This window comes from Falco punctatus, assembly GCF_963210335.1.
Source record: "Falco punctatus genome assembly, chromosome: 4".
In the NCBI taxonomy this organism is placed as follows: Eukaryota; Metazoa; Chordata; class Aves; order Falconiformes; family Falconidae; genus Falco; species Falco punctatus.
Window position 1 is genome coordinate 38,892,708 of NC_137583.1, and position 23,699 is coordinate 38,916,406.

The following is a 23,699-nucleotide window of genomic DNA, read 5'->3' on the forward strand; positions in this document are numbered from 1 at the left end:
TTCATGGCAGAGATTTTAAAAATAGGGTAATATAATACATTTGTAGTACCAAAATCTTCGTAGAAAGGCAGGCAGCCAAGCCAAAGCATGGAAAAATATCGTAGTGGTTGGCATTCCCTGAGCGATCATTTGACCAGACCTCTGTGCATCCATGACAAAGGCGTTTTGTCGCAGAAGAAAATCAGGTTTGGTGTCATAATTTTAACTTCTAATTCCTTATTCAAAACCCAAAACTCTAGAACGAATTATACGTGTGATTACTAAATCAGCTTGTGCATAAGCTCTTCATTAAGACTTTGCGCAGAAAACCAGACACAAACCCAGGGATTTTCCCTGCGTTTCAACTTTATTAAGGGAGTGGGAAAGGCTGTTCCTGAGCAGAGAGATGGAGGCTTTGTTTTTTTATCAGTTCATAGCATCAGCTTTTGCTGACTACTAAAGGGGTGGTATGAATATTAAAGAAATGTTATCTTAAGAAATTTTGCTAATGATAGCATATTTCACCTGCAATGACTGTTAATGGACAAAGTACAAAAATAACAGAATATGTTGTTATTTCACCTTTTAAAAATAAACACTTAAAGTAATAGAGCTGTTGAACTGCAGATCTGAAAAAGTGATTTATAGAATTGATCATGAACAAAAATAATATAGGTTGAATTAGTGAGACCCATAACTTTTTATTTGTTAAAAATAACTTTTTTGTTCCTCTCTTATCATTAGTGTGGATAATATTTTATATCACAGTGGTAATTGCAGCTTTATATGCATCACAGGCAAATCCGTTCTGCAGATTTCTTTACTTCTTTTTCCAAAAGTAACTAATCCTGGGAGTTGTAATACTTGGTTGTGGTAGAGAAATTGCAATGCAGGTAAACACAAAAATTGCTTGGAACTACTTATTATTTTCTGTAATGTTATTTTTAAAAAATAGGCTCTATATTTGTGTGGGGTTTGGGTTGGGAGGGGTGTTGGGGTTTGTGTTTTAGTTTGGTTGGGTTTTTTTAATCTTTGTATTGTGTGATCAGATAAGTTGAAGGCATAACTGCATTTTAGAGTTCTGAAATTGCTTTTCCATATTTCCAAGGTAAGATTGGATTGTTTAACAATTACTTGTTGCAGGCAACATCTTGGCTGCATTATCAACAGTTAACCTTTAGAGGTGTTTGCATCTCTGTCTGACTGGTTGCTTCATCCAGGCAAAAGGTGCAGATAAGTCACGTTCAAACAAAGTTTGTCTGAAGCTGATCAAGCGTGCAATGCAATTATTGGTCCTGCAGTCTACATAATAGAAAAGTTTAAAATGCCAACTGAAATTCTGGCAGGATGCTTTGTTTATTGCTTTAACTTTCTTTCTGAAATCAATGCTTTTTTGTTTCAGCTCCATGGAAACTTTTCATCTAGATTTGGCACAGAACTTTAGGTAAGCTTTATATAAAATTACCATCTTTATGTTAGAGATTGAAACATTCTCAGTCAATTATATGTAGCAAAATTTGCATCCACACTAACACACTTGGGAACTCAACAAATTGCTTCAGCAAGTTGTGTTTAAGCTCCTCGTGTACGTAATTTCCTTTACAGAGGACTTGGGTATGACCAAAAATCATCAGAGAGCTGATGCTGCAGCCACTGAGTCGTGTAATGTTTTTTCTTTTTAAATTTGATTTCTAGGAAATAGAATGCTGGAGGAGCTATATAAAACAGCATCTATTTTTCTAGTAGTAGCAGTTTTTAAAGCATTATCTGTACATTATGAGCTATTTATTTGATTTCCTTGGTTGATTTGCACCATTCAGGAATATTCTGAGTTGAATGCTGTCCACAGCTGGCCAGGTGAGAATTTTCTGTGGTAGAGGAGCTTCAGCTGAAAAAGCTGGCTGTGCAGCCAGCTGCCTTCACCGGGATGGAGACACGCTGGCGATGACAGCCTGGGTGCTGTCTGCCACCCTGAGCTCGCTTCGGCGGAATAGCGAGTCATAGCATTGAGAGCAAGTGAAATTTTATCCCCCAGACTTTTAAACAACCAAACAAAAATCTTTTCCTGGGTTATTATTAATAGCCCCTTATAAATAAACATGTTAAAGATTCACTCTGATTATTTCAGTGTTGCGTTTCTTACGGTTTTATTGCAAGTTTTGCAATGCCATTTTAAAAGTGATTTTATTGGTCTTTGGTATTAGAAAAGTATGTGTTTACTAGTTACAGATTCGGGGGCAATAATGGGGCAGTGTTGCACTTGATTGAGCTAATGACCCTGGGAATATGTGACTCAGTAATTCATCTAAACAAATGTGTATTCAGGAGCACGTTGCTTTTACTGGGAGTATGTATCAAAACAAAATTACTTATTACTTTTAAAAAAATGTCATCTACATGAATGCTGTAGTAGTTCAGAAAAACGTGTTTTTTAAGCACAGAGAGATAGTAACTCTGCTTTCTAAGTATATGTTAGATACTTATTCACCAAGAAGTTAGCACTTAACCACCATGTTGGGGGGGGGGGGGTTGGGTTTGGTTGTTTTGTGGTTTGTTCGGTTGTTTGGTTTTTTTCACATGGGTTTTCCTTTTTGTGTGGTTTTGATTCATGAAAGATAACTTCATTTTCATAACAGAAATCCAGTTTGCTAAATCCAGGATGTAAAATTAAAGCCAAAAGCATAGAGGTGGCTTGATTTTTGGGTAAACTAGAGCACTGAAGGGAATTTGCTGAAAAGGCAGTGAACAAAATATTAAAGCACGGTGATCGCTGGAAGTAATGTCTTAGGATTAGCCTGAGCTTGGATCCTTACCGATTTATTAGTTTGTGAAATCGCCGAATCTTTTGTGCTGCTCGGAATGACAAATGCCTTGCCCAGCACTGACAACAGCTTAGCAGGCTCCTGACCAGCTGCTAATCACTAATAAATAATTCATTCTGCCTTAAATAATTGACAGCCCAGCCTTCCACTCAGAGACTTTTCTACATCATCATTTATTAGAAATCTGTCAAAAAATTAGCTATCAAGCACTGTTTGCGTGCAAAGATTTTTCTTCCATAAACATAGCATATAACTTTTAACTCATGACAAGCGAAGGTAAGAGTGGGTAAGAAACCAAACCATGCAGATGTTGTTACTGCAAAAGGGCATGGAGCGCGCTCTGCCCGCTTTGCAAATCCTGCCTTGCAAGTTAAATGCTAAATAAGGTAGTGATCGAAATACCTCACTCATTAAAACATTTCTAAACTTCATTTTTAACTTTTTATGATGAGGTGTACTAGATTTGTGTATGTCGCTCCTTCAGCTGGGGAAAAAATGCATGGATCTTGTGCATGAGTTAATGCTGCGTAGCGCTGCCCTTGCTGCGTGTCGTCAGCGGTTCCGTCAGGTTAGTTGGTCACTGTCCCTGTTTGAATGCTGGAATTGGATCAGTCCAGCATGATCTTTGTTAACAGTCCAGCCTCCACTGATCTGAAGCTGCCGAAACTTGTAAATGAACACAGTTCTTCTAAGTGTTGGATATGGATATTAAAAGGGAGAATTATGAGTTAATCCTATTCTGTTTCTACCATTAATTTGCAACAGAATTTGGCTTCTCTTTTCAGGGTTCTTTTCAGGTATGTTATTGTGTACCACATTTCTAGAGTTCTGTGCAAACAGAATTTCCCCTTTTTCCTGGTGATGGACTAACAAAAAGTTGAAGCTCCCATACCCTAACAAACTTTTTGGCTGTTTCTTTCTCAATTAAATAAATAAGGTTCCTTGCTTACCCCAATCAGTGCAAAAGCTTTACCTGTCTTCTAAGAGGGCCAGACAAACTTATTTGTTTTGCATGCCTTTAATGAGGTTATTTCCTTTTCTTGATCAAGAATTGAGATAGTTATTAATGTTGCATGAGAAGAGAGACACTGGTAATGAAGTCTTAGCAGCGAGTTCGTCTCTGGACTGTCCACGCTATGCTCAGTAAGTCAAAATATGGAATTTGCCTTGTTTTCCAGACAGACCAGCTCTTCATCCAGAAAGAGATGTGACCATGAACTTTGTCGTTTACGCAGGAAATATTTCTCATTTTTGTTCATGTCTTACCTCAGAGCAGGTAGGGTGTATCATCTTCCAGCCTGACTGCTCGAGGAGGAGCAGTGGGAGGCCACTTGAGGTGGAATGCTAAAATCACTTGGTGGCAGAGGGGGTTTATATGCACCCACTGTATGTTCTTCATCGAAAGCTGTGGTTTGATTCCCCTTTTCCACACTGTTCCACCATTGCATTCTTAAAAGATTTAGCAGGCATGCGTCCTCTTTAAATATAGCAAGATATCCAAATCCAAGCATAGGTTACTGGCTCAGAAGCAAAATGGCTTTCCAGAAATCTTTATAAGTGGAAAGCCATTATCTTTTATGATTTGTGATCAAGCCAAAGGAGATTCTATCTCTGGAGCTCTCACTCGTTCCATATTCAACACACAGCCTGGATTAAGATGCCAAGTTAATAGTTAGGCATCTGTGCCAGGAAGCACTTCACCAGTTTGAGTTAAAGGAACATTGTCAGCTGAAGATTTCAATTTGAATGATTTTTAAAATCAGTTTTCTGCTGCAGCACCTCATAAAAAGTAGACCTTAAAAAGATATGGGTGTGTGTGAACCTTTCTGTTGGGGGGGGGGGGGGGCGGGCAGGCATTCTTCTTTTCATTCTAAAGGGTAGCTTCAGGTCATCTGCTAACTGACTGTCTAAGATGATTTATGGTCCTGTAGGTCCTCTAACCTGGTCGCTGCAGCATCCAGAAATTTGATTTCCAAATGAGTAAGATGTAATTGCTCCCTCCTTCAGGCTGGCATCGTGGCTTTTTGTACTAAGCTCGTAGCAGTCACATCATGATCAAAAACGCCTGCTCTGGAAAAGACACTGCATCTTCTTTTTTTGAGATACTAACCCATTACCTTATTAATGAAATCAGGTCAGCTTGCAAGTGAGTCACTCGTTTCACATGCAGATCTCTAAGGTTGTACGCCCACGTGGGAAACAAGGTCAGGCCAGCACTTGAGGAGATGATTGAGAGCTCGCAGATGCCAGTACTTCAGGGTGGTGAATGGGAGGCAGCAGTTTCTTCTTAAAAGGCATATTTTGCGTTCAACATGAGCCATTTTCTGTCACGTAAAATTTGTGGGGCTTGCCTCATTCATTTGAGAGGAATTAAAGTACTTTGAGGAGTATTTTGTACAATAAACTGTAAATAAAAAGCCTTTAATAACTTAAATAAATCCCTGTGGCAGGGACGTTTGATGTTAGAGCAGATTACCTGGATCAAACTCGTACTCTCAAAGGATAACATGTCATTGCTCAGATCTAGCAGATCTCTTCCCGTAAGATACAGAAAATAATGAACTATTCTGAGAAGAACCTGAATCGTACTCCTTAACTGAGAGTCATTCCTCATCTTCTCCAGCCTTATTTGTTTTCTAAGATCTTTTCTCTTCCTTATCCTCCCTCTGGTTTGTTTTATAAGCCTATCAAATGGGGAGGATATTTTGCCACCTGCAAAACAGGAGCAAGGATTGTATTTCAGGGTTGTTACCATGCTAGTCGTTAGTAACTTGGGCCTTTCTCTTAGCCTCTGACTTGCCTTTCTGGGGAGAAAATGGCATAGGTTCATAACAGAGGTTCTGTTGAGAAAAGTAGTTGTAAGGGCGAAAAGAAGGAGTCTTAGTACAGCAATGCACCAGCAATTACAGGAACCTGATAGCAGGAAGCTATTCTGTGAGTTGGGAGTAATCTCCTTTCACTCCTCCCTCGTGTTTTTTTCTTAATATCAAACCAATAAAATGAATATACCTTCACTTCTCTGGGAGAAGTATATTTATGGCTGAAAACAAAAGGAGTAATTTCCAGCATAATGTGTGGTCTTATCTTTAATCTGAAATTCAACCTGTAAGCTCTCTATTGTAAATATTTTACTTACTGGAAACTTTTTCTCCTATAGGCTTACTCTGATAAAAGCTAATAGATACAAACAAAGGCCATAGCATGTACAAATGTTTTCAGAGATTGTGCACATTCATCTGTTTCACAACTGTGCTTTGGTTTTGCTTCATCATGCTTTCATGCTTTTCTGTCGATGAGATATTTGAGGATGAACATTTAGAAAAAGAAGCTGGGTCTGTAATGTAGCTCAGTTGCTGAAATGTCTGATTCAGTTTTAGGAGTGGAAGCATATCCCCCATGGAGGTAAAGAAACAAGCTGAACTTAGAAACATTTTCACATGTTACAGAAACAGCCTTCTTTTCTTTAGCTGTTGCTACAGTTGCACTTTGAGTTTTAATCTCCTACCTTCATGAGAGAAATACAGAGGAGACACCAAGATAGGGGTTGCCTTTTGTTTTTTGCAAGGAGAAAGGTTGGTAGGATGCTTTCCCTTATCAAACCATCTCTTAACTTGATCCATTTCAGCATTATCAAATCTTCAGCTTTGGCATGATTTTATAGAAAAAATTGCAGTTAAGCGACTCCAGAAATCACTGCATGTCAATCTGTCTGGGTTTAGACTTAGTTTTTAGGATTGCATAGGTGGTGTCTTCTCAGATTAAATTTGTGCCTTTCCATCTCTTTGGAAAGTTGAGATCATAGCCTGCAGATGTCTCCTCGTTAGGGGCGGTTTGGCACTGGAAGCATGCTCCATCACTGCTTCGTAATCTGCACAGGCAGCAGACAAATTGTCGAAAGGATTTGAAATACTACTCTCAATCTGTGCGAGACATGCATTTTTTTTTTCTTTTTTTTAATATTGGCACTTTGAGAAACTTCCTCTGCCATAAAAAGCTTCAGTGGTTTTAGTGTACAAAAGATGCCAACCCAGAGCTCCACATCCTTCACTTTCACGCAGTTCTCCATGAAGTGTCTTGCCCAGGGTTACCCTCTTCCAAAACCTTCACGTCTTAACGGTAAAGGCGCACTGCGAGGGTCACTGGTCTGCCAGGAGCAGACAAGGGAGAGGCGTTAGGAGTATAAAGCAGGTGTTTCTGAGTACTGGAGGTAATACAAAAAAAAGACAAATTCCACAAAATTTACACATGCCCCTGCCATGCAGAATAGATGTGCACACATATATCCACATACAGAGGCATTATTAAGCATTTTTATATACATATTTACATGTAGTGCTTTTAGTTATGTGTTTATAGTGATAACTGTTTCCTTGGTGAAGTCCTTAAAATAGGACTATCGTAAAGGCTAGGCAATTTCTGTGTTGCTGAACCTGATGAAATCCCATTAAGGAGGTACTCGGTGAGTTTAAGAATGAATTTAATTCCCTAGCATGCTTAACAGCAGATAAATTTATCAAAGCAGATTTTATAACTCAATGTATAAGGTACACTTCCTACACTTCTTTTTCCAGCAAAGGATTTCTAACTGTGCAGCAGAAATGGCAGTGCCCTAACTCTGGGTTTTAAACGCACCTTTCATGTTCTTCCCTTTCTTCTGCTTCCAGCTCCAGAAAGGGTCCATGCGGCAACAGCTCGGTGCCAAACGACACGAAGAGGCCAGCAGATCTGATCGGTCAGGAGGTGATACTGGTTTCCTTCCTTCTGCTTCTCCTGGTGTGGTTTCTGAACCGAGAGTTTGAGGTTAGTTACCGTCTCCACTACCATGGAGATGTGGAGGCTGATCTTCATCGCACCAAAATTCAGAGCATGAGGGATCAGGCTGACTGGTTGCTGAGGAATATTATTCCGTACCATGTGGCTGAGCAGCTGAAGGTTTCCCAGAGCTATTCCAAAAACCATGACAGCGGCGGAGTGATCTTTGCAAGTATCGTGAACTTCAGCGAGTTCTATGAGGAGAACTACGAAGGAGGCAAAGAGTGCTACAGAGTCCTGAACGAACTGATCGGGGATTTTGACGAGCTGCTGAGCAAACCACATTACAGCAGCATTGAAAAAATCAAAACGATTGGGGCAACCTACATGGCCGCTTCAGGACTGAACACCTCGCAGTGTCAGGACAACAACCATCCCCACGGACATCTGCAGACCCTTTTCGAATTTGCCAAAGAAATGATGCGCGTGGTGGATGACTTCAACAACAACATGCTGTGGTTTAATTTTAAACTTCGGATTGGCTTTAACCATGGCCCCCTCACTGCTGGGGTCATCGGCACCACCAAGTTGTTGTACGACATTTGGGGTGACACTGTGAACATTGCTAGCAGGATGGACACCACTGGCGTCGAGTGTCGCATACAGGTGAGTGAGGAGAGCTACCGCATCCTAAACAAGATGGGGTATGACTTTGACTATAGGGGGACAGTCAATGTGAAGGGGAAAGGTCAGATGAAGACCTACCTTTACCCAAAGTGCATGGACAATGGGATCGTGCCACATCACCAGTTGTCTATATCTCCAGACATTCGGGTTCAAGTGGATGGCAGCATTGGGCGATCTCCAACAGATGAGATTGCCAACCTGGTGCCTTCTGTACAGAATTCTGATAAGGTAGCCCACGGCACAGATAACTCGGAAGCTGAGGACATCCTTCCTTCCGCCAAGAAGCTCCAGAAAGATGCAGTGAAAGCAGAGGAGAGGTGCAGGTTTGGCAAAACTGTGGAGAAGACTGACTGTGAGGAAGCGGGAACTGAGGAGGTCAATGAACTGACAAAGCTAAATATCTCTAAGAGTGTATGATGCACTGTCAGAGTTGCATGAAGTGCTCTGTCAATAGAAACACAAAGACATTTGCAATTGGCAGTTTTCTTTTTCAAGAGAGACCTTCTCAACACCTGGGTTGTACGTTTGTTTTCATTTCAGCGCCTGGTGCTGTGTGGATCACAGCTCCTCAGGGCTTGTTTTCATCCATCTCTCTCCTCCATGCCCCAAATCACATCCCAAGCTCCCCAGCTCCCTGTGCAACCATCTTACAGCTGAGTAGAGGATATTAAGTGCCTTCAGATATACTCCATTGGACTCCCTGTCAAGGTACAGAGGCCCCAAGTGAAATCATAGCTTTGGGTATTTATCTAATTTTAAGAAAAGAAAAGCTGTGGTTATATCATTTTTATTGTTGTTTCTCACAAAACACTTTTTTTGGCTAATGCAACTCCTTGGGTTTTTTATATCTCTCTGAACAATGTTTTACTGTTATCAGACCTTTTGTATGTAAACACACAGACAAATGTGCATGTATCTACCATATGAGACTGACATAAAGTGCCAGTAACGTACCACGAGAGAATGTCTTGGCAAGGGGGTGACACGATTTGACTCTGTGTTGGGCTGGAGGAGTTCTGCAGTGGCTCAACATTTAGTTAGAGTAGGCTGAACAACTGCTGTAGTTTTATTCTCCTTTACCAATGCTTTCTTCAACCTTAATGTGCCATTGTGTGCTTTGGATACACTTCTTTTCCATATAGCCAATGAGTTACTGATATGTGGGAATGGAATAAGGGTTCGGACATCACCAGCTCTCAGGACAGGTTTCCAGAAGCAGACGAGCGACCACGAGAGTGTTAAAATTCAGGTCTTACAAGTCTAAAGCAGTTTCATGTTACTCCGAACGCTAGCTGAATTTGCGAAGGTAGGTGAAGTTGGTATTTCTAAGCTGGTCTGATTTGAGAGAGAGAGAGAGAGAGAGAGAGAAGCGAAATAAATGTTTTGGGAATGCCTTTATTTATTTATTTATTTTATTCCTGGTTTTATTTTGTTTGGGGGGTTTTGTGTGCGGAAGGGATCAGGAGAGACGAATTGTTAATTGTTTTAATACAAGTAATAAGATGGTGTTTCAGCCTCTTTGAACTACCAACCACTGTGAGGATGTTACCTAGGCAATATTTGTTTCAAAGCTGGTGAAACTTCCGAAGCCACCAAACGCAGTTGAGTATCCCAGCTTCCCTCTGTACTGAATCAATGGTGCTGCACAATATTTTTCAGGATTTTTCCCCCCTACACTGTGCTTTTGCAGCAGGGAATAGAACAGCATGCTCCCTGTGTGCCACTGAAAGCAGGAACAGGGAAAACAGTCCTTTCTAGTGAGCTGAGAAGCACAATAATTTCCCGGTCCTGCAGATGACTCTGCAGGTCCCTGGGACCGGAGCCCTGCCGGGAGAGCAGGAACCTGCTTGCACAGAGGGAACTGCAGGACGGGGGCCTTAGGCGATACCAGTTTGCCCTCTGCATGCTTCCATCACCTCCTTCACTTAGATTTGATGCCCCCCTTTGCATAATATTGACTATTCAATTATTCCAGTCCAGCTAACACTTTGTGACACCAAATAAAGTGAAAGAATTTTTATGCCCAAAATAAGTTCGTTAGCCGGGGGAGAGCTGGTGAAATGCAGTGCTGTGCTGTCTGCGTATTGGTGTGGGTTTGAATTCTTTCTTTCCATCTGAACTCAAGGCAGAATATATTGATACTTCTTTTTCGTCCCTATGTGATTTTTGGAGTTTGATAACAAATATATACGTTGTGAAGTTCCTATTCAACTGTTCAAGATCCGTCTACACTCCACGGTCAGCATGGAGTCCTTGAAGCCTTTGTCAAGTGCAAATCTGTGAGATTTCTGGATCTCGGTTAGTTAAACAAGACTCTGCACTCTGTTCTCACAAAAGCTGCTGTTTATGCACGTCTAAATTGTGTTTGATAGGAAAGCTATTAAAAATTAATCTTACTTGCTTGATCTGCCAGCACACAAAAACCCCAGGGGATGCTCATCCCCGTACCCTTCTGCCGCAGGTGCTGTAGCCTGTTTGGGGGCTGTTCCTGGCTAGCAACAATAGAAGGTTTTTATTAGTGTGCAGTTTGACAGCAGCTTTCCTTCTCCACAGATTAAAACTAGCCCCCTTCTGCCCCCCTGCCCGTAGTGGGTTGCACGTCCAACTTTCAGGTAGTATAATTCTGCAAATACCTCTTGCATCTGAAGAATGTATTCTTGAAACCATTCGTAGGGTTCTCGTTTCAGTTAAGTATGTGTCAGTATTCCTTTTCTTACAATAGAGGATTTAAGGTGGTCCAGAATTGTTTACATGCCTTCTAGTGTTATATTAGTGTCTCAAAGTGGTTCAAACCTTTCTCCCTCTCACTTCTTTCTCCCGATGTTATAGACGACTCAACCCAGCATTTCTGTCTCATTGATCAGCTGTTTGCAATGGCAGAGTTGCAGTCAAGACACGCCGGCTTCTCCCTCACGTGAGATGCTGCACAATAACTAAACCTCCACCAACAGCCCTGCATCCAGTGAGAGGTTTGCACCCTGTGGTTAAACCTGGGAGGGGAAGGTGCTGGAGTAGGGCCCCGGACCCAGCGCGCCTTCCTTCTCATTATTCAAGCAATGCACTGCAGAATACAAAAGCCTCATCCTCCAGCCTATAAAGTAAATAACGCTCCCATGCTGTCGCGGTACGGTGCTGTGGGAGCACTGTTGGTTTTATGATAACATTAGAATACCAAAAAAAAAAAAAAAAACCCAACAAAAAAACAGGGCCTCTTTTTTGCTGGCACTAAGCAAATGAAATGACTGAGGACAGAAGTATTAGTGGACTCTGAAATCAAGGGCTGTTGTCTGCTCTGGGAATTGCCGGCGATGTTCCTCTGCCTTAACTCTGAAGCTGGGAAAAAGAGTCATAAACAGTTGAGTAAGTAGTGGTACCCCTGTTTGCTTATTGCCTCCGGGACAGCAGCAAGCGTTCAGCAGCTGGGACTGCAGGTCTCCTTTTGGAGGTTTTAAATCTTCTCTTTAACGCAGCGTAGTAACGAAATGAAGAAGCTAAGCTCTCAGCCTGTGCTCTGGAGAGCGAGATTTTCCCAGGTACAAGAGGAAGGAGAGACCTGTTTTCTGTTGTAAAACAGTGGGAGCTCAACCTTTACACCTTGCCTTTACACCTTTGAAAAGATGTCCCAATACTCGCAAAAATTACTCTGGAGGCGTGTTTAATGGCGTTGTGCGGTTCTGCATTCCTCTCTGCAGCCGTGACACGTGTGCGCTTGTGGGAGGCCGTGATCAAAGTTCATTTCATCAGAATATCTTTTGTGCTTGTTCTGTTAGTGCCAGCACAGTTGGAACACGGTGTAAGAGCTGAGGAGCTGGCCAGGTACCTGGAAGTGTATTCTGCAAGAATAGTCAGCGCATTGCTGCGCTTCCTATTTTTAGGGTGTTTTAATGGTGGTGATTTAAAAATCATCCGGGGGGTAGGGAGGGTGGGAAGATTGCTGAATATTTTTGCTAGTCCCCTGTGGCCTTCTGCCATGGTTCACTTGCGAGTGCTGCTCTAGGGCTTAGAGTAATGAGGAATATGCTGAATATTTTCTGCAGTGTGATTTTAATTTTCTGTGAACACACCAAAATGCTTATTTTTCTCCCAGTGACTTCTGTGAGACAGATTTCTCATTCAGAAACAAGTTATATGGCATTCCCATTGACTGACTTAGGGTGTTTATGATTTTGAGAAGAACAGATTTGCCTATTGAGTCCCAGGATTTGGGGCCATTTGCTGGAGGTGACACGAGTGCTGTGAGCAGGGCGGGATGGTGCCACTGCCCGACTGCAGCTCCTGCTGTGTCCTAATACAGAGCGCAGGAGGGTTTCAACGTGACAAAATGGGGGGGGGGGGGAGAGGATAGACTCCCAAGGGCTTTACAAAAAAATAAGTATTTGCATACTCTTACTTCAGGGCTAAAACACAGAAAGGAGGCGCCCGGAGCAAAAATGAAAGGAGCTATAAACCAAACACTGTACCCATGCTAGCTTTTAGCTAAAGAAGAGCTTATTCTTGATGAAAGAGCCAAGCTTTTAGAGTATCTAGCATTTTAAAATTGCTAAGTCTAACCTGTTTCTAAAACTTCAGTTCTGAATACAGCAAAAAAAACATGTTGCAAGGGAGCAGTTAATAACTTCACGTCTTTATTTTGCAACTTCACAAGAGGCTGGGAGCACCTGAGGTTGGGTATAATGCGATCGGCTGTTTAACTGTGCAGCTTGTGTTGGGTTCTTTTGCCAAATTTAAAGACCGTGTCTGTTTTCTCCCTTCTTCCCTGCTGTGGTGGTGTTTGCTCGGTCTGGATGGGATGCGCGGGTGGTTCTTGCCTCCTTGTTTCTCACCTTTGCGAAACTGTGTCTTCCGCATTGCACAGCGGCGGCTGAGCTCTGCTGCTGCCAGGTCATGGCTTCAGATGTGGCTTTCGCTGCTGTTTGCCTCTGTTTCCTAATACAAAGGGCAAGAGCCTGTTTGCTTTGCTCTCTTGGTCCGTTTGTCCGGTCACGGCTGCAGCTTTCTCCCTGTGGTGGTGTTCAGCTGCTTGACAGAAAACACAGAAGAGCAGCAGGCACATCCCAACAGTTAAACTATGAATTCTGTGAAAAAACACATTCTTCATCATGCCAAAAGCGGGTAATAAAACTTTTCCCCCACTTTTCTAAGTGTGCAAAAGCAGAAGAGGGTAAGAAATAAAATCAAGTGTTTGCTGTCAGCTCTGGGATTTGCTGAAGCAGCATTAAGTCCTGTTTTAGTTATATTACAAAACTGCTAAAAATGCAATAGTTATTTATTGACGTGACTTTCCCAATTGCTGAAAATGTCACAGGGGTGGTGTGACTGTAAATGCAGAATGATTTTCATGTGGAAAGAAAAACAGTCAAGGTAGAGGTGCGGGATCCCCCAGAGCTGCGGTGCTTCCATCTCGATGCCCAGGCAGCTGTGAAAACCCACGTGGGGTCTCGGAGTAATCCTGAGCCTTGGCTAGCTGCGTGTGGAACATCGATTTCGGCAGGAAAGTCATTCATTCCAGTGGTTTTTTTCCTTTTGAGTTCTCTATACAGGCTGTAGCAGTCCTTGTTTGGATTTCTAGGGGAGCAACATTTAAGGGGGGAAAACTGGCATTGCTGCTTGCGGTCGCTGAGGCTGTCCTCTGCAGGCAGTGCCGGCGGGACTCCGCAAGGGCCTGCAAAATCCTTGGAAATCCTAACTGTAACACAGAATTCCTGCAGACGCTGTAGCTGTCCAGGATCTAGTTTGGGCACTTCAGTGGTCTGAAGATTTTTTTTCAGTCGAGCTGTGGAACCTAGACAGTTTTCTGCTAAAATGTACCAAAAATGGGAAGGAGGCAGGCGAGCTGGAAGAGCGCGGTCTGCAGAAAGGCAGCACGGGCGGTGCGGGATGCAGCGTAACGATGGGGTTTGGCTGGCGCTGCAGATGGACACGGCGTGGGGGATGCTCGGTACAGTAACACATGCTTCCAGGTCTGAAATCGGTGAGAAAAGAAGGTGAATGCGAAACAAGGCTGATCTTTAATTTCCAGGTGTGATGGCTTTGCTGGGCTGCTGTGGGGGAAGATTTCTCGGTGTGGAGCAGAGCCCTGGCTTCCCAGCAGGCTGAGCAGTGCAGGTTTTCTGTGGTGGGATCAGGGAGCCTTGAGGTAGGCTTGGTTGGTTGGTTGGTTTTTTTAAATCTGCTTTAACACCACCCTCTGAACTCTGTCCAGAGCGATGAGAAGGAGTGTCGTCACTGAAAATGGGGCACCAGGAGCTTACTGCGTTTGTCTCGTTAGAGTTCATTTGAAATCAAGCATCAGACTAAAGAGGTTCAAGTAGAAAATAAAATAGGGGTGAAATACATTTTGTCTTAACAGCAGCTCAGTTAGAGTGGTGCCATGGGGAGGAGTTTTGAGGTGCTTTATAGACACTGGGTAAAGCTCTGGTAGAAAAAACAAGTAACGCAAGTGTTCTGTATAAAACCTTTTTCAAATCTTTATTGGCAAACTAAACCTGTCTTCAGCCCAGATAAGCAACGGGCTGTACGGTGTGTGCAGAAATAATTGCTCCTTGCCTTCGAGATCAATGTTAGCTTTTGAGAAAGAAGGTTTGTTTGGAAAAAATAGATCGGTAAAGATATTTAAAGCTTTTTTCCCTGGTCCCTTATTGTAGCTGCTAAACATTTGCTCACCTAACCAAGCCTCCCAGTCCAAGGCTGGAGAGGAGCAGGAGGCAGGCACGCGGTGTTTGCATGCACGCTGCTCCAGATACAATAGTTTTAACATCCTTTTTAGCAGCTGTTCCGCATGCATGTCTCCAAGTTGGAAATTGCTGTCGAGGAAGTAGTAGTTCATGTATTACACTTCTGGAGAGGCCCCGAGGCTGCTGTCAGCTCCTTGCATCTTAGCCTTTACGTGGCTCGTTCTGTTCTCCCCCTGTTTTCTGGCTCACTGCAACAACACGTATTTTAATGTCCAGAAGTTGGAGCATTCTCTGAATCTGAAGAACTGCAGAGAAGGTCGTGGCTGGGAACAGTTACTAAAATTTTAAGTTTCAGCTCTAACCAGAGGTGCTTTAAGCAATCTGTCATCTGGCGATGAGCAGCGGTGTGCAGGGCCAGTCAGAGCCCAGCGTCCCAGCGGGTGGCTGCTGCTTGCACGTCCCCGATTTGAGCATCGATTCTCAAATCCTCCTTCGGATGAGTCAAAACAAAGTGACTTTTTTGAGTTTTTCCTTCTTTTCCTCCCTTAGTCACTGATATCTTTGCTTGTTTCTGACTTAATGCATTGGCTGAATATTAGTTTGCACTTGAAAGGCCATTTGTATCGATGCCTTGTTGAAAGATTTAAGCTCAGGGCAGGAAAAAATGCAGGTGTGGTACATCTGCGGGTGCGCCCAGAGGGAAAATGCCTCTTTAGCATCTTTGAAACTTTTTGCCTTTATTTGAGTGAGACCAGGGCTTCATTTGTGGTTTATTTCTGATAATAGCTGTATAGCTCCCATCTTGCTATTGCCCCTAGAAATTGTCTGAAGGAGGGGGTTTGCCATGGTGCAGTGCTCTGTTCTGCGTCGCTGCCTGAACTGGTGTTTGGCCAGTGTGCGGGTACCGGCACTGTCCTGCTGGCACCATCAGGCGTTTCTCTTCACGGGCAGTAGCTCAGGAGTCCACAGTTGCCAGAGTAACCCTCTCCCCAATTTAATTTCTTCTCGTTTTCAGAGACCATGTTGAGAGAGGGAGATAAATACAGAGACACATATATGCCAAGAGAGAGGCTTGTTATACCCTACTGCGAGTACAGCTTTAAACTTCCAAAGTAATAAACTCTTTAAAAGCCAAGAGCCTTAACAACTCCAAACATCTGCTGAGAGACAAAACACGGTTTCAGGTTTGCGCTGAGTATTTGGGAATTTCTTCTGCTCGATGGCAGGTGCCTCCTGTTTGCGAGGAGGCGGCGGCAGCAGCCAAAGATGAGAAGGACCTTGGCCACCCTCACCCAGTTACCCGGGAACAGGTAGACAGGCTCCCCCCTCGTGCTCTCAGGAACGTCACCGCGCTCCCCTAGAGCTGGTGTGATGGCTTTATATATTGTATCACTCTGAAAAGCTCCCTCTCCCCATGAAACAGTATTTTTAACTTGGTGTAAAACGTGATCTTTGCTGGCGGCAGGGGCTGGATTCCTTCTTTCCCTGCCCGCAGCGTCTTTTGCTTCTGTGGGACTGGGATGGAGAGGGCAGGGATGTAGATGACTGGCAAGCTGGGTGAGTTGGGAAGGAGCTGGATGTGCCCCTGGAGCTGAAGAGCTGCTGTGTCAGTCCCAGAGCAGTGCCTGGGCAGCGGCGGGCTGCTGAGCCGCCCGTGCAGCGGGCGAGGTGGCCGAGGTCTGGGGGGCTCTGCCCTGGGGACAGCGTCCCGCTGCCCTGCTTGGTGGGGCTGGCCCACGGTCAGCCCAGCGGCAGCCGGCTGCCTGGCTAAATAAGTCTTCCCTGCCGGCCTCTTGGTTTTGTTTCGCGTTTTCAAGTGAGCAAATTTCAGCTGGTTATTGAACCCCCTGCGCTACAACCCGAGGCGCTGCCGTCTGACCGCTGGGGCTGGGGCTGCTGGGGTTGGGGTTGGGTGTCTCCGGCCCGGGTTCATACAGTGTTACGCCTACACGTGTGCCGGTGTAAGCAGCCACTGTGCACCCGGGGCTGCGGCACCCGATCACAAACACGCTGCGAGAAGTTATTTTTTTATGTGAGAAGCTCAAGCCGGGGTCGGCTTTGGTTCCCAAGCGGCTGTTGGCTGGGCGGCGGCGCAGACCCGGGAGCCGGAGCAGGCTCCCAACCATCCCATGCTTTCGTTAGAAGCTGCCTCGACAGTATTACCCAAGACTTCAGCACTGCCTGTCCTGGCATAAGCACATACGGAGATGGTATAGAAAGCGTTAATTGAGAACGCGATCGAAACGTTAGTGAATTATGAGTTGAAACATTAATTGAGAACAGTTTCCAGTTAGAAAGAAAAAAAAAAGAAAAAACAAAAAGGCAAGTGGGGAGGTATTTTGAAGTCCCCAGGTTAGCTGGAAATTGTTTCTTCATCATCTCTCTTTCCTTCCCCTTCCCAGCCCCACAAAGCCCGCGCTCCCTCCCTGCTCCCCTCCCTTCTTGCCAAAAGAGAGAGACCCGGGCTGTTTACACGCCGCTGGGGGAAGCTGGCAGCTTCTGCTGGGGGCTTTGCTGGGGGACGGCGCTTCCTCGCAGCGGCTTCACTGTAAATATTCTGCCTATGCTTCGTTGACAAATCCGAAATGGAAAAAAGTTGTATCTGTGAAATATTAAGCTATATATGTATATAGATAAAACGCGTATTATCTCTGACTCGCTACTACGGCTCTGTAATCAATTGTATATTAAACTGTTTTACTGTATGGCAGATCATTTCACGCTATCTTAGATGTAGAAAAGCTGAGAAAGTAATTCACAATACACTATGTCAACTTAAAATTGGTTTGCTTTTTTATTTTTGCTCCAGCACGACTTCAGATGCACCCCTGTGCCATTTGCACATTGTCTTGAAGAATAATAGTTTGGAACAGAAATTTTTTCAGCCCTTTGTTTTGGATCTGGCTCTTTACAATGTTTCTTTGATAAATCACGAAACCACCGAGTTAATTTTTGATGAGGTGCATATTTGGAAGGCATGTTAAATGCGGAAGGAATTTGTCCCATAGACCCGCTGCACTCTCATGTGTTGGCTGGCGGTAAATGACCTTCGTGTTCCTGTGGCCAGCTGAGAAGATGACTCCTTCTGAATTTTTCCTCGTTTTAATACTGCTCTAAAGCTTTGGGAAGGTGGCAACACCTCTGGAGCCATTGTATTGTCACTGCTGGCTGTGGCCAGAGGTCTCAGCAGAGAGCTTTTCCACACAGGGAGCTTGCTTTGGCCAAAACCAGGGATGAATTTTAAATAGTTGTGTTTTTCTTTAGCAGACAACATTGACGGTTTATTCTGGAATACCAGTGCCTTGTTCAGATAGTCTTAATCCACTTGGAAGGTGGAGTGAGGCATTGTTATTCTGGAGTAGGAGTCCGCAGAAAACGAGATGGCTGAGCAGGAGCAGCTGCCTGCGAAGAGGTGCCTTCATGCTTTCGAAATCTGAATCTGTCCGGCTGAAAGGGCTGCAGGTGTGGGACTGCTGCAGGGGGCTCGGCAGCAAAACCCGTCTCTGTCTGTCTGTCTCTCGCCTCCCTCCCTCCCCCCGCCTCTCTCAGGGTCTCTCTTCAGCATCATCCCGCTGTATGTTCGTGGGGTTTCACTGGGGAAAAACCCAAACCCCTTCAGAAGCCGTGAGCCCTTGCAAAGTCAGGGTTTGACCTGGAGCATTTTAAGGTTTCCTCTGGATCCATGTCCCGGTGCTCTGCTCCTTCTGCCCGCTGATGGCCAGAGACCGGCCGCCAGCGTGTCCTGCAGCACCGGCTCCTTCTCTTCCCACGTGCCGACACCGGGGCCGTGTGGCGTCAGCTTTTGGATAAGTCCAGCCAGATGTCCGAGCTCCCCTTTCCCCTGTGCTCCCTGAGGCTGCAGCAGACCAAGAGCTCTGTCCTCCTGCAGTCCTGGAGAGGTGCAGTCTGGCCCCAAGGCTGCTGATTTATTGTTTTCCCTGTATTTTACATATTTTAATTTTTTTCCCTCCCCAAAGACAAGGTAAGTATCAGAGCACGTGTAACGCATGTGTAGTGTGACTGGTTCTGCAGCCAGCGGTTGCACCATGTTCCTCGATGCCAACCCAAGGTTTTTAATGCCAAAAGGTGTGTGTAAGCCATGCTCGAGTGTTCCTGGGTGTTCGCCTCCTGTTGTAGGCGAAAACTGTTCCAATGTTATCCAGTCGGGTTCCTATTGTAGATCGTAGTGACTGTCAACTGCCAAGGGATATTTTTTAATAAATCTTATCAAGGCATTTCAAATAAATGCAGTCTTCCCGTTTTCCTTTTCAGTTCCGTGTTGTCTTCTCCCCAGGTAACGCCACGTTAAAAGTTTCTTCTCTCCGGGTGCTTTGGTTCATGGTCAAGAGCACATCGTGCACCGATGTCAGATGCGTTGCCAGATGCACCCTCTGTTGGTTTAGTTTGCGTGGGGACGTTGGGTACAAGAAGAGCCTGAAGACCCTTCAGGGCCACGTCTCACAGCGGTTCCTAAAAGGCCCAGCTGTGTCTGGCTGTAGGCAGCCGCTCGGTGTCCTCGGCTGCACGGGACAGCAGGGGACAGCGGGGTGGATGCGGAGGCCGTGGCATCTCCCGCTGCAGGTGCTGCCAGGGGTCAGTGCCTCTGGCACGGCGGGGAGCTCTGTGGGAGCCGCTGGTTTCTGCCTTCCTGGTGTTTCGGGATTGCCCCGGGTGCCGGGGCGGTTAAGCTTTAACTCACGCCGGGGTATGGCTGTGGTGTGGAGGTGCCAGGCGGGTACGCTGCCTGGCTGGGTGGCTTTTGGGGCCACTGCTTCGGAGGAGCCCTCTGGGGTGATCAAGAGATGCAAATGCCCACCTGGCCCTGGGGCACGTAGCACCCAGAGCCATCTCACCCTCCTGAGGCGTGGGTGGCTGGGAACTGCCCGGTTTGTGCCCTCCCCTGGTTGCCAGAGATGATTTTTCAGCTTCTCTCTGGGAGATGAGGAGCTGAGGGTGACCGCTGGCCCGGGCTCGGTGGGTGCAGGGGACCCGGGCACCCTCCAGCTCCTGTGCGGTGGCAGCCGGGTGTGGAGATCTGCCAGCTCCTGCCCCAGCTTCCCTGGGGTATCCTTCGGGGGTTCCCCGGAGATCCCCAAGCTGCAGCCGCTCCCCTGGCTTCCTGGGGCGGCTCAGCTCCAGGGGATGCCCACCCGCCTTGCGCTGCTGCGCCATCACCGAGGCCTCACTGAAGGACCCTGCCGATGGTGGCCCACGGACGGGGCAGCGCGGCTGCTCAAACCTCCACATGTTCGTTTTCACTCAAAAAGCTTTTCCTCCATCTCTGGGGCCAAATCTTTCCTGGAAACAATCTTTCCATTCCCCCCTGTTCTCCATGGTTTCATAACGCTCCGGTCCAGCCAAGGCCCGCAGGCAATTTGGGTTCAGTTCCCGCGGCCACAGAGGGACCCGTTGGTGGCATCTGGCATCATGCGGCCACTTTGCCACCACACTTGGGGGCGCAGGGACCTGCGGGGCTGCGCTTGGCCAGGCCGCAGCCGGCTTTTGTTCTCACTTGTTAATCAGTGTTTTGCTTTTGGTAACTAAATTTTTGTTGCTTTCTGGTGTCGAGCGGCAATTCTCATTTCACAGCTTTGCGGAGTTTATGGGAATTTAAGAGCTAGATGCAAATGAACTTCATTAACATGCTTAATTATCTTATAAACCTCATATCCATCTGTCCTGCATATGCTTTGTACTCGACACTTTAAGACGAGCGCCCATGGTAGGCTTGGCACGAGGCGCCTGCGAGCAGGAGCCTTCGGGGAGAGCCCGGCTCTGCCTGCGGAGGGACCGGGCTTTAACGCCGGGGGCACGTGCTGGAGGTGAAATGTCATTTTTGGAAGGCTGCGTTCAAGCTGGGAGACTGGAAACGAACTGGTAAAACACGTGGCAGGAGGACACGGTCTTAGGAATGATTTGTTAAAAGCAAAAAACCAGCATGGAAACCCTTTGGATGTGTCCAAAGGGGAGAAACACTGGTGGGAGGCTCCAGGCCACCTGCTCCTTGGCCGGCGAGAAGCTGGGGCTGGCAGGGCAGAGCCAGAGCCAGGAGCTTCGCCCAAGGAGATTCACTATAGAAGAGCTTTGGGCAGGTCCCCAGGAAAGACCTGGCCACGTGGCACCACGGCAAAGGGCCGGTCCCACGCTTGGGTGTCTCCAGATGAGGGGGTTTAAGCCAGAGGGTGGCTGGGTTTGCTGTCAGGGTCACCACGGGGCTTCGTACTGGCACTCGGGTCAGGCTCCCTCTGGCTCCCGAGGGCTGTGGGCAATGCAGGAGGAGCCATGGGGTCCAGCAGAGCACCCATGGGTGCCCCCCTGGCGTGTCAGCCTGGCACACATGGGGTGCCAGGTGCTGACACCAGTTACTCGCAGCAGTCTCCAGCCCCTGGCCCAGGGCAGGGGGTGCCTGAAGCGGGAGAGCCTGGGTGGGTTACGTGGTTCCTGGCAGAAAGCTGGGCATGGTTCGCGTGGTTTCAGAGACCGGGGTGGCAGCGCCTGTAACCGCAGTGAGAGGCAGCACGAGGGGGACAGGCTTGCTGCAGTGAGGGGCTGCGCCCCACTGAGCTCCGCTGCCGAGCAGATCCCGGGGTTGCTGGCAGTGCATGGAACAAAGCTGGAGGCAGAGACACGAGACCATTCGAGAGCCCGACGGGATCTTCTCCAAGCTGAACCTCTGGGTCTGGCTGCCTGTTTCACCAGTCAATGCTCCAGCCTGGATTTGGGAACACGGAGCATGAGCCTTCCCCGATGGCCGGCTCCTCTCCTGTGTGGGGAATGACTAAAACCCAGACCCTGCCTGTTTGCAGCCCAAGAGCCTGAACTGGTGTCCCTCGGTGGCACACGACGCATTTTGCAATGGGGAAGCCACACTGCAGTCACTGCACTGGGTGCCACAAGCAGAATTGCAGGGAGTGCTTTTGTCCTTGTTTAATTTTACTGAAAAATATCAGAAAAAAAATGAGCCTTTACTTCCAGGTTGTTTTGCAGATCCATAGATCTGCTGGGTAAGAGACAGTGCAAGTCCCAGACTTGTGCCAGAGCTCCCAAAGCATTTGTGGGCTGTAACGGGGGCTCAGCACAAATCTTTAGCTCTTTTATCCAACAGCGTTGTGCTGGGGCTGCCTCTGTCAGCGGACACTAGGCACCCGGGGTAACCCACTGGGGTGCTGCCGTGTGCACCTCACTCGCCTCTTGTCACAGGAAAAGCAGCAATGTTGCTTTTCATCAGATCTCTGCTTTTTGAGCGTATGTTTGTAAAGAAGCCGAAGCAGAATGTAAATTTTTCCTGGCCTGGGAGGGAGCAAGGATGCGGTGTGCAGCAGCCCCGGAGCAGCACAGCCCTGGGGACGAGCATCCTGCCACCGCAGTGGTGAGGCTGCGTGTCTGGTGAATGGGGAACGGGGAGTGCAAGGCATAGCAAAGCGCTGACAGAGGATCTCCTTCCCTTCTCTTGCTCTTGCCAGCTCAGGTCATGGCAAAGACACCTTGTTCCCGCAGGGGCTCAGATAACACCCCGGCCTGGGCACCCCTCTGCCTTCCTCCTTCTTTGCATCCAGCCTCCCTGGTCCAAGGCCAACGTCCCTATCGAGTTACCAGCCACCCCAGCCTCCCCGTTTCCCTCCAGCGCAGGCCAGACGTGAAGTTTAAGAGTAAGGATATTGAAAACTTCAGAGCAGGAGCTCTAAATCACTTTAAATTTAGCAAAAATAGAGACGCAGCTGCAGGACAAGCGATGATGCTCGGTGCCGCAGTGTGACCATGGGCACGGGGACCCGGTGGCAGCCAAAGGGCCCTCGCGGGCTGTGGCGGAGGAGATGGAAAGCCGGTGCCTGAGCCCTTCCACTGCCATGGGGAGAGGGACGGCTTTGGTGGGACACTGGCGGCTGGCGCAGACCTGTGGGTGGGCTTTGCTCTGCACGGGGAGCTGCCAGCAAAGCCTGAAACACCCCCACTGCATCCAGCCCCACTCCAGTGCTGGGATCTGGGGGGCCCGCGAGCCCAAACCCTCTGCAGGTCCCCGCTGTGGGCAGTGGGGAGAGAAAACACAGTTTGGGTGGGGGCTTGGTGGGTTTGGGGGCAGGTTGGTGGGTTGGGGGGGGGGGAAATTGGTGAGTTTGGGGGTGGGGTGATGGGTTTGGAGGCAGGTTGGTGGGTTTGGGGGCAGGTTGGGGGGTGGAGGGGTGGGTTGATGGTTTTAGAGGCAAGTTGGTTGGTTTGGGGGCAGGCTGGTGGGTTTGCAGGGGGAAGGTCGGTGGGTTGGGGGGCAGGCTGGGGGGCTGGGGGGGTTTCAGGCAGATGCCCTGCAGATATTTGGGGGGGCTCTCAGGACATGCCTGGTGAGCACAGGCCCCAAGGGCACACGGTTTGATGGCACCGTGGGTGATGTACAAACCTTTATTGATACCATTTGGGATTATAACTCTGTGCCAGCCAGGCTCTGAATCCCTCCTCCTGGAAAAAGGGGATAAGATTTACCTTTTCTTTTTCAATCCCTAGAAAACATAAGTGAGAAGTGCCCCCCTCATGTTGCTCCAGCCCCCCAGAGGTGCTGTTGTACCGTCCCCGCCGTGTGGTGCTGAGTGATGCCGCAGGACCCAGAGCTGCACCCATGGGTGCTGTGAGATCCGGCCGGGCAGAACAGCTCTGACGGGGGCAACTCCTGCTGGTTCGGCATCTCGTCTCCCAGGAGCTCCCCCAAACCCTGCCTGGTGAAATCCTCCCATCTCCAGTGAGAGCGGCACAGGGAGCCCGTGGAGAAGGGAGCACCCAGGGGAGGAGAGGAGCT

The 23,699-nt window shown here is 47.1% G+C and overlaps 1 protein-coding gene across 2 annotated transcripts in view; it reads left to right on the forward strand.

Moving 5' to 3' along the window:
- ADCY9 (adenylate cyclase 9) overlaps nucleotides 1-19,160 on the forward strand; it is a gene marked incomplete at its 5' end in the record, with an annotated part of 100,390 nt that extends 81,230 nt beyond the window's left edge. Inside the window, 2 exons of one of the 2 annotated variants that reach the window (XM_080383509.1) lie at nucleotides 1,382-1,423; nucleotides 7,466-19,160. In XM_080383509.1, the coding sequence (XP_080239635.1) occupies nucleotides 1,382-1,423; nucleotides 7,466-8,657 (1,234 nt within the window). In that variant the 3' untranslated portion in view covers nucleotides 8,658-19,160. The remainder of the gene's footprint in view (nucleotides 1-1,381; nucleotides 1,424-7,465) is intronic. The other variant, XM_080383508.1, reaches the window with a different exon arrangement.
- Nucleotides 19,161-23,699: the final 4,539 nt, after the last annotated feature.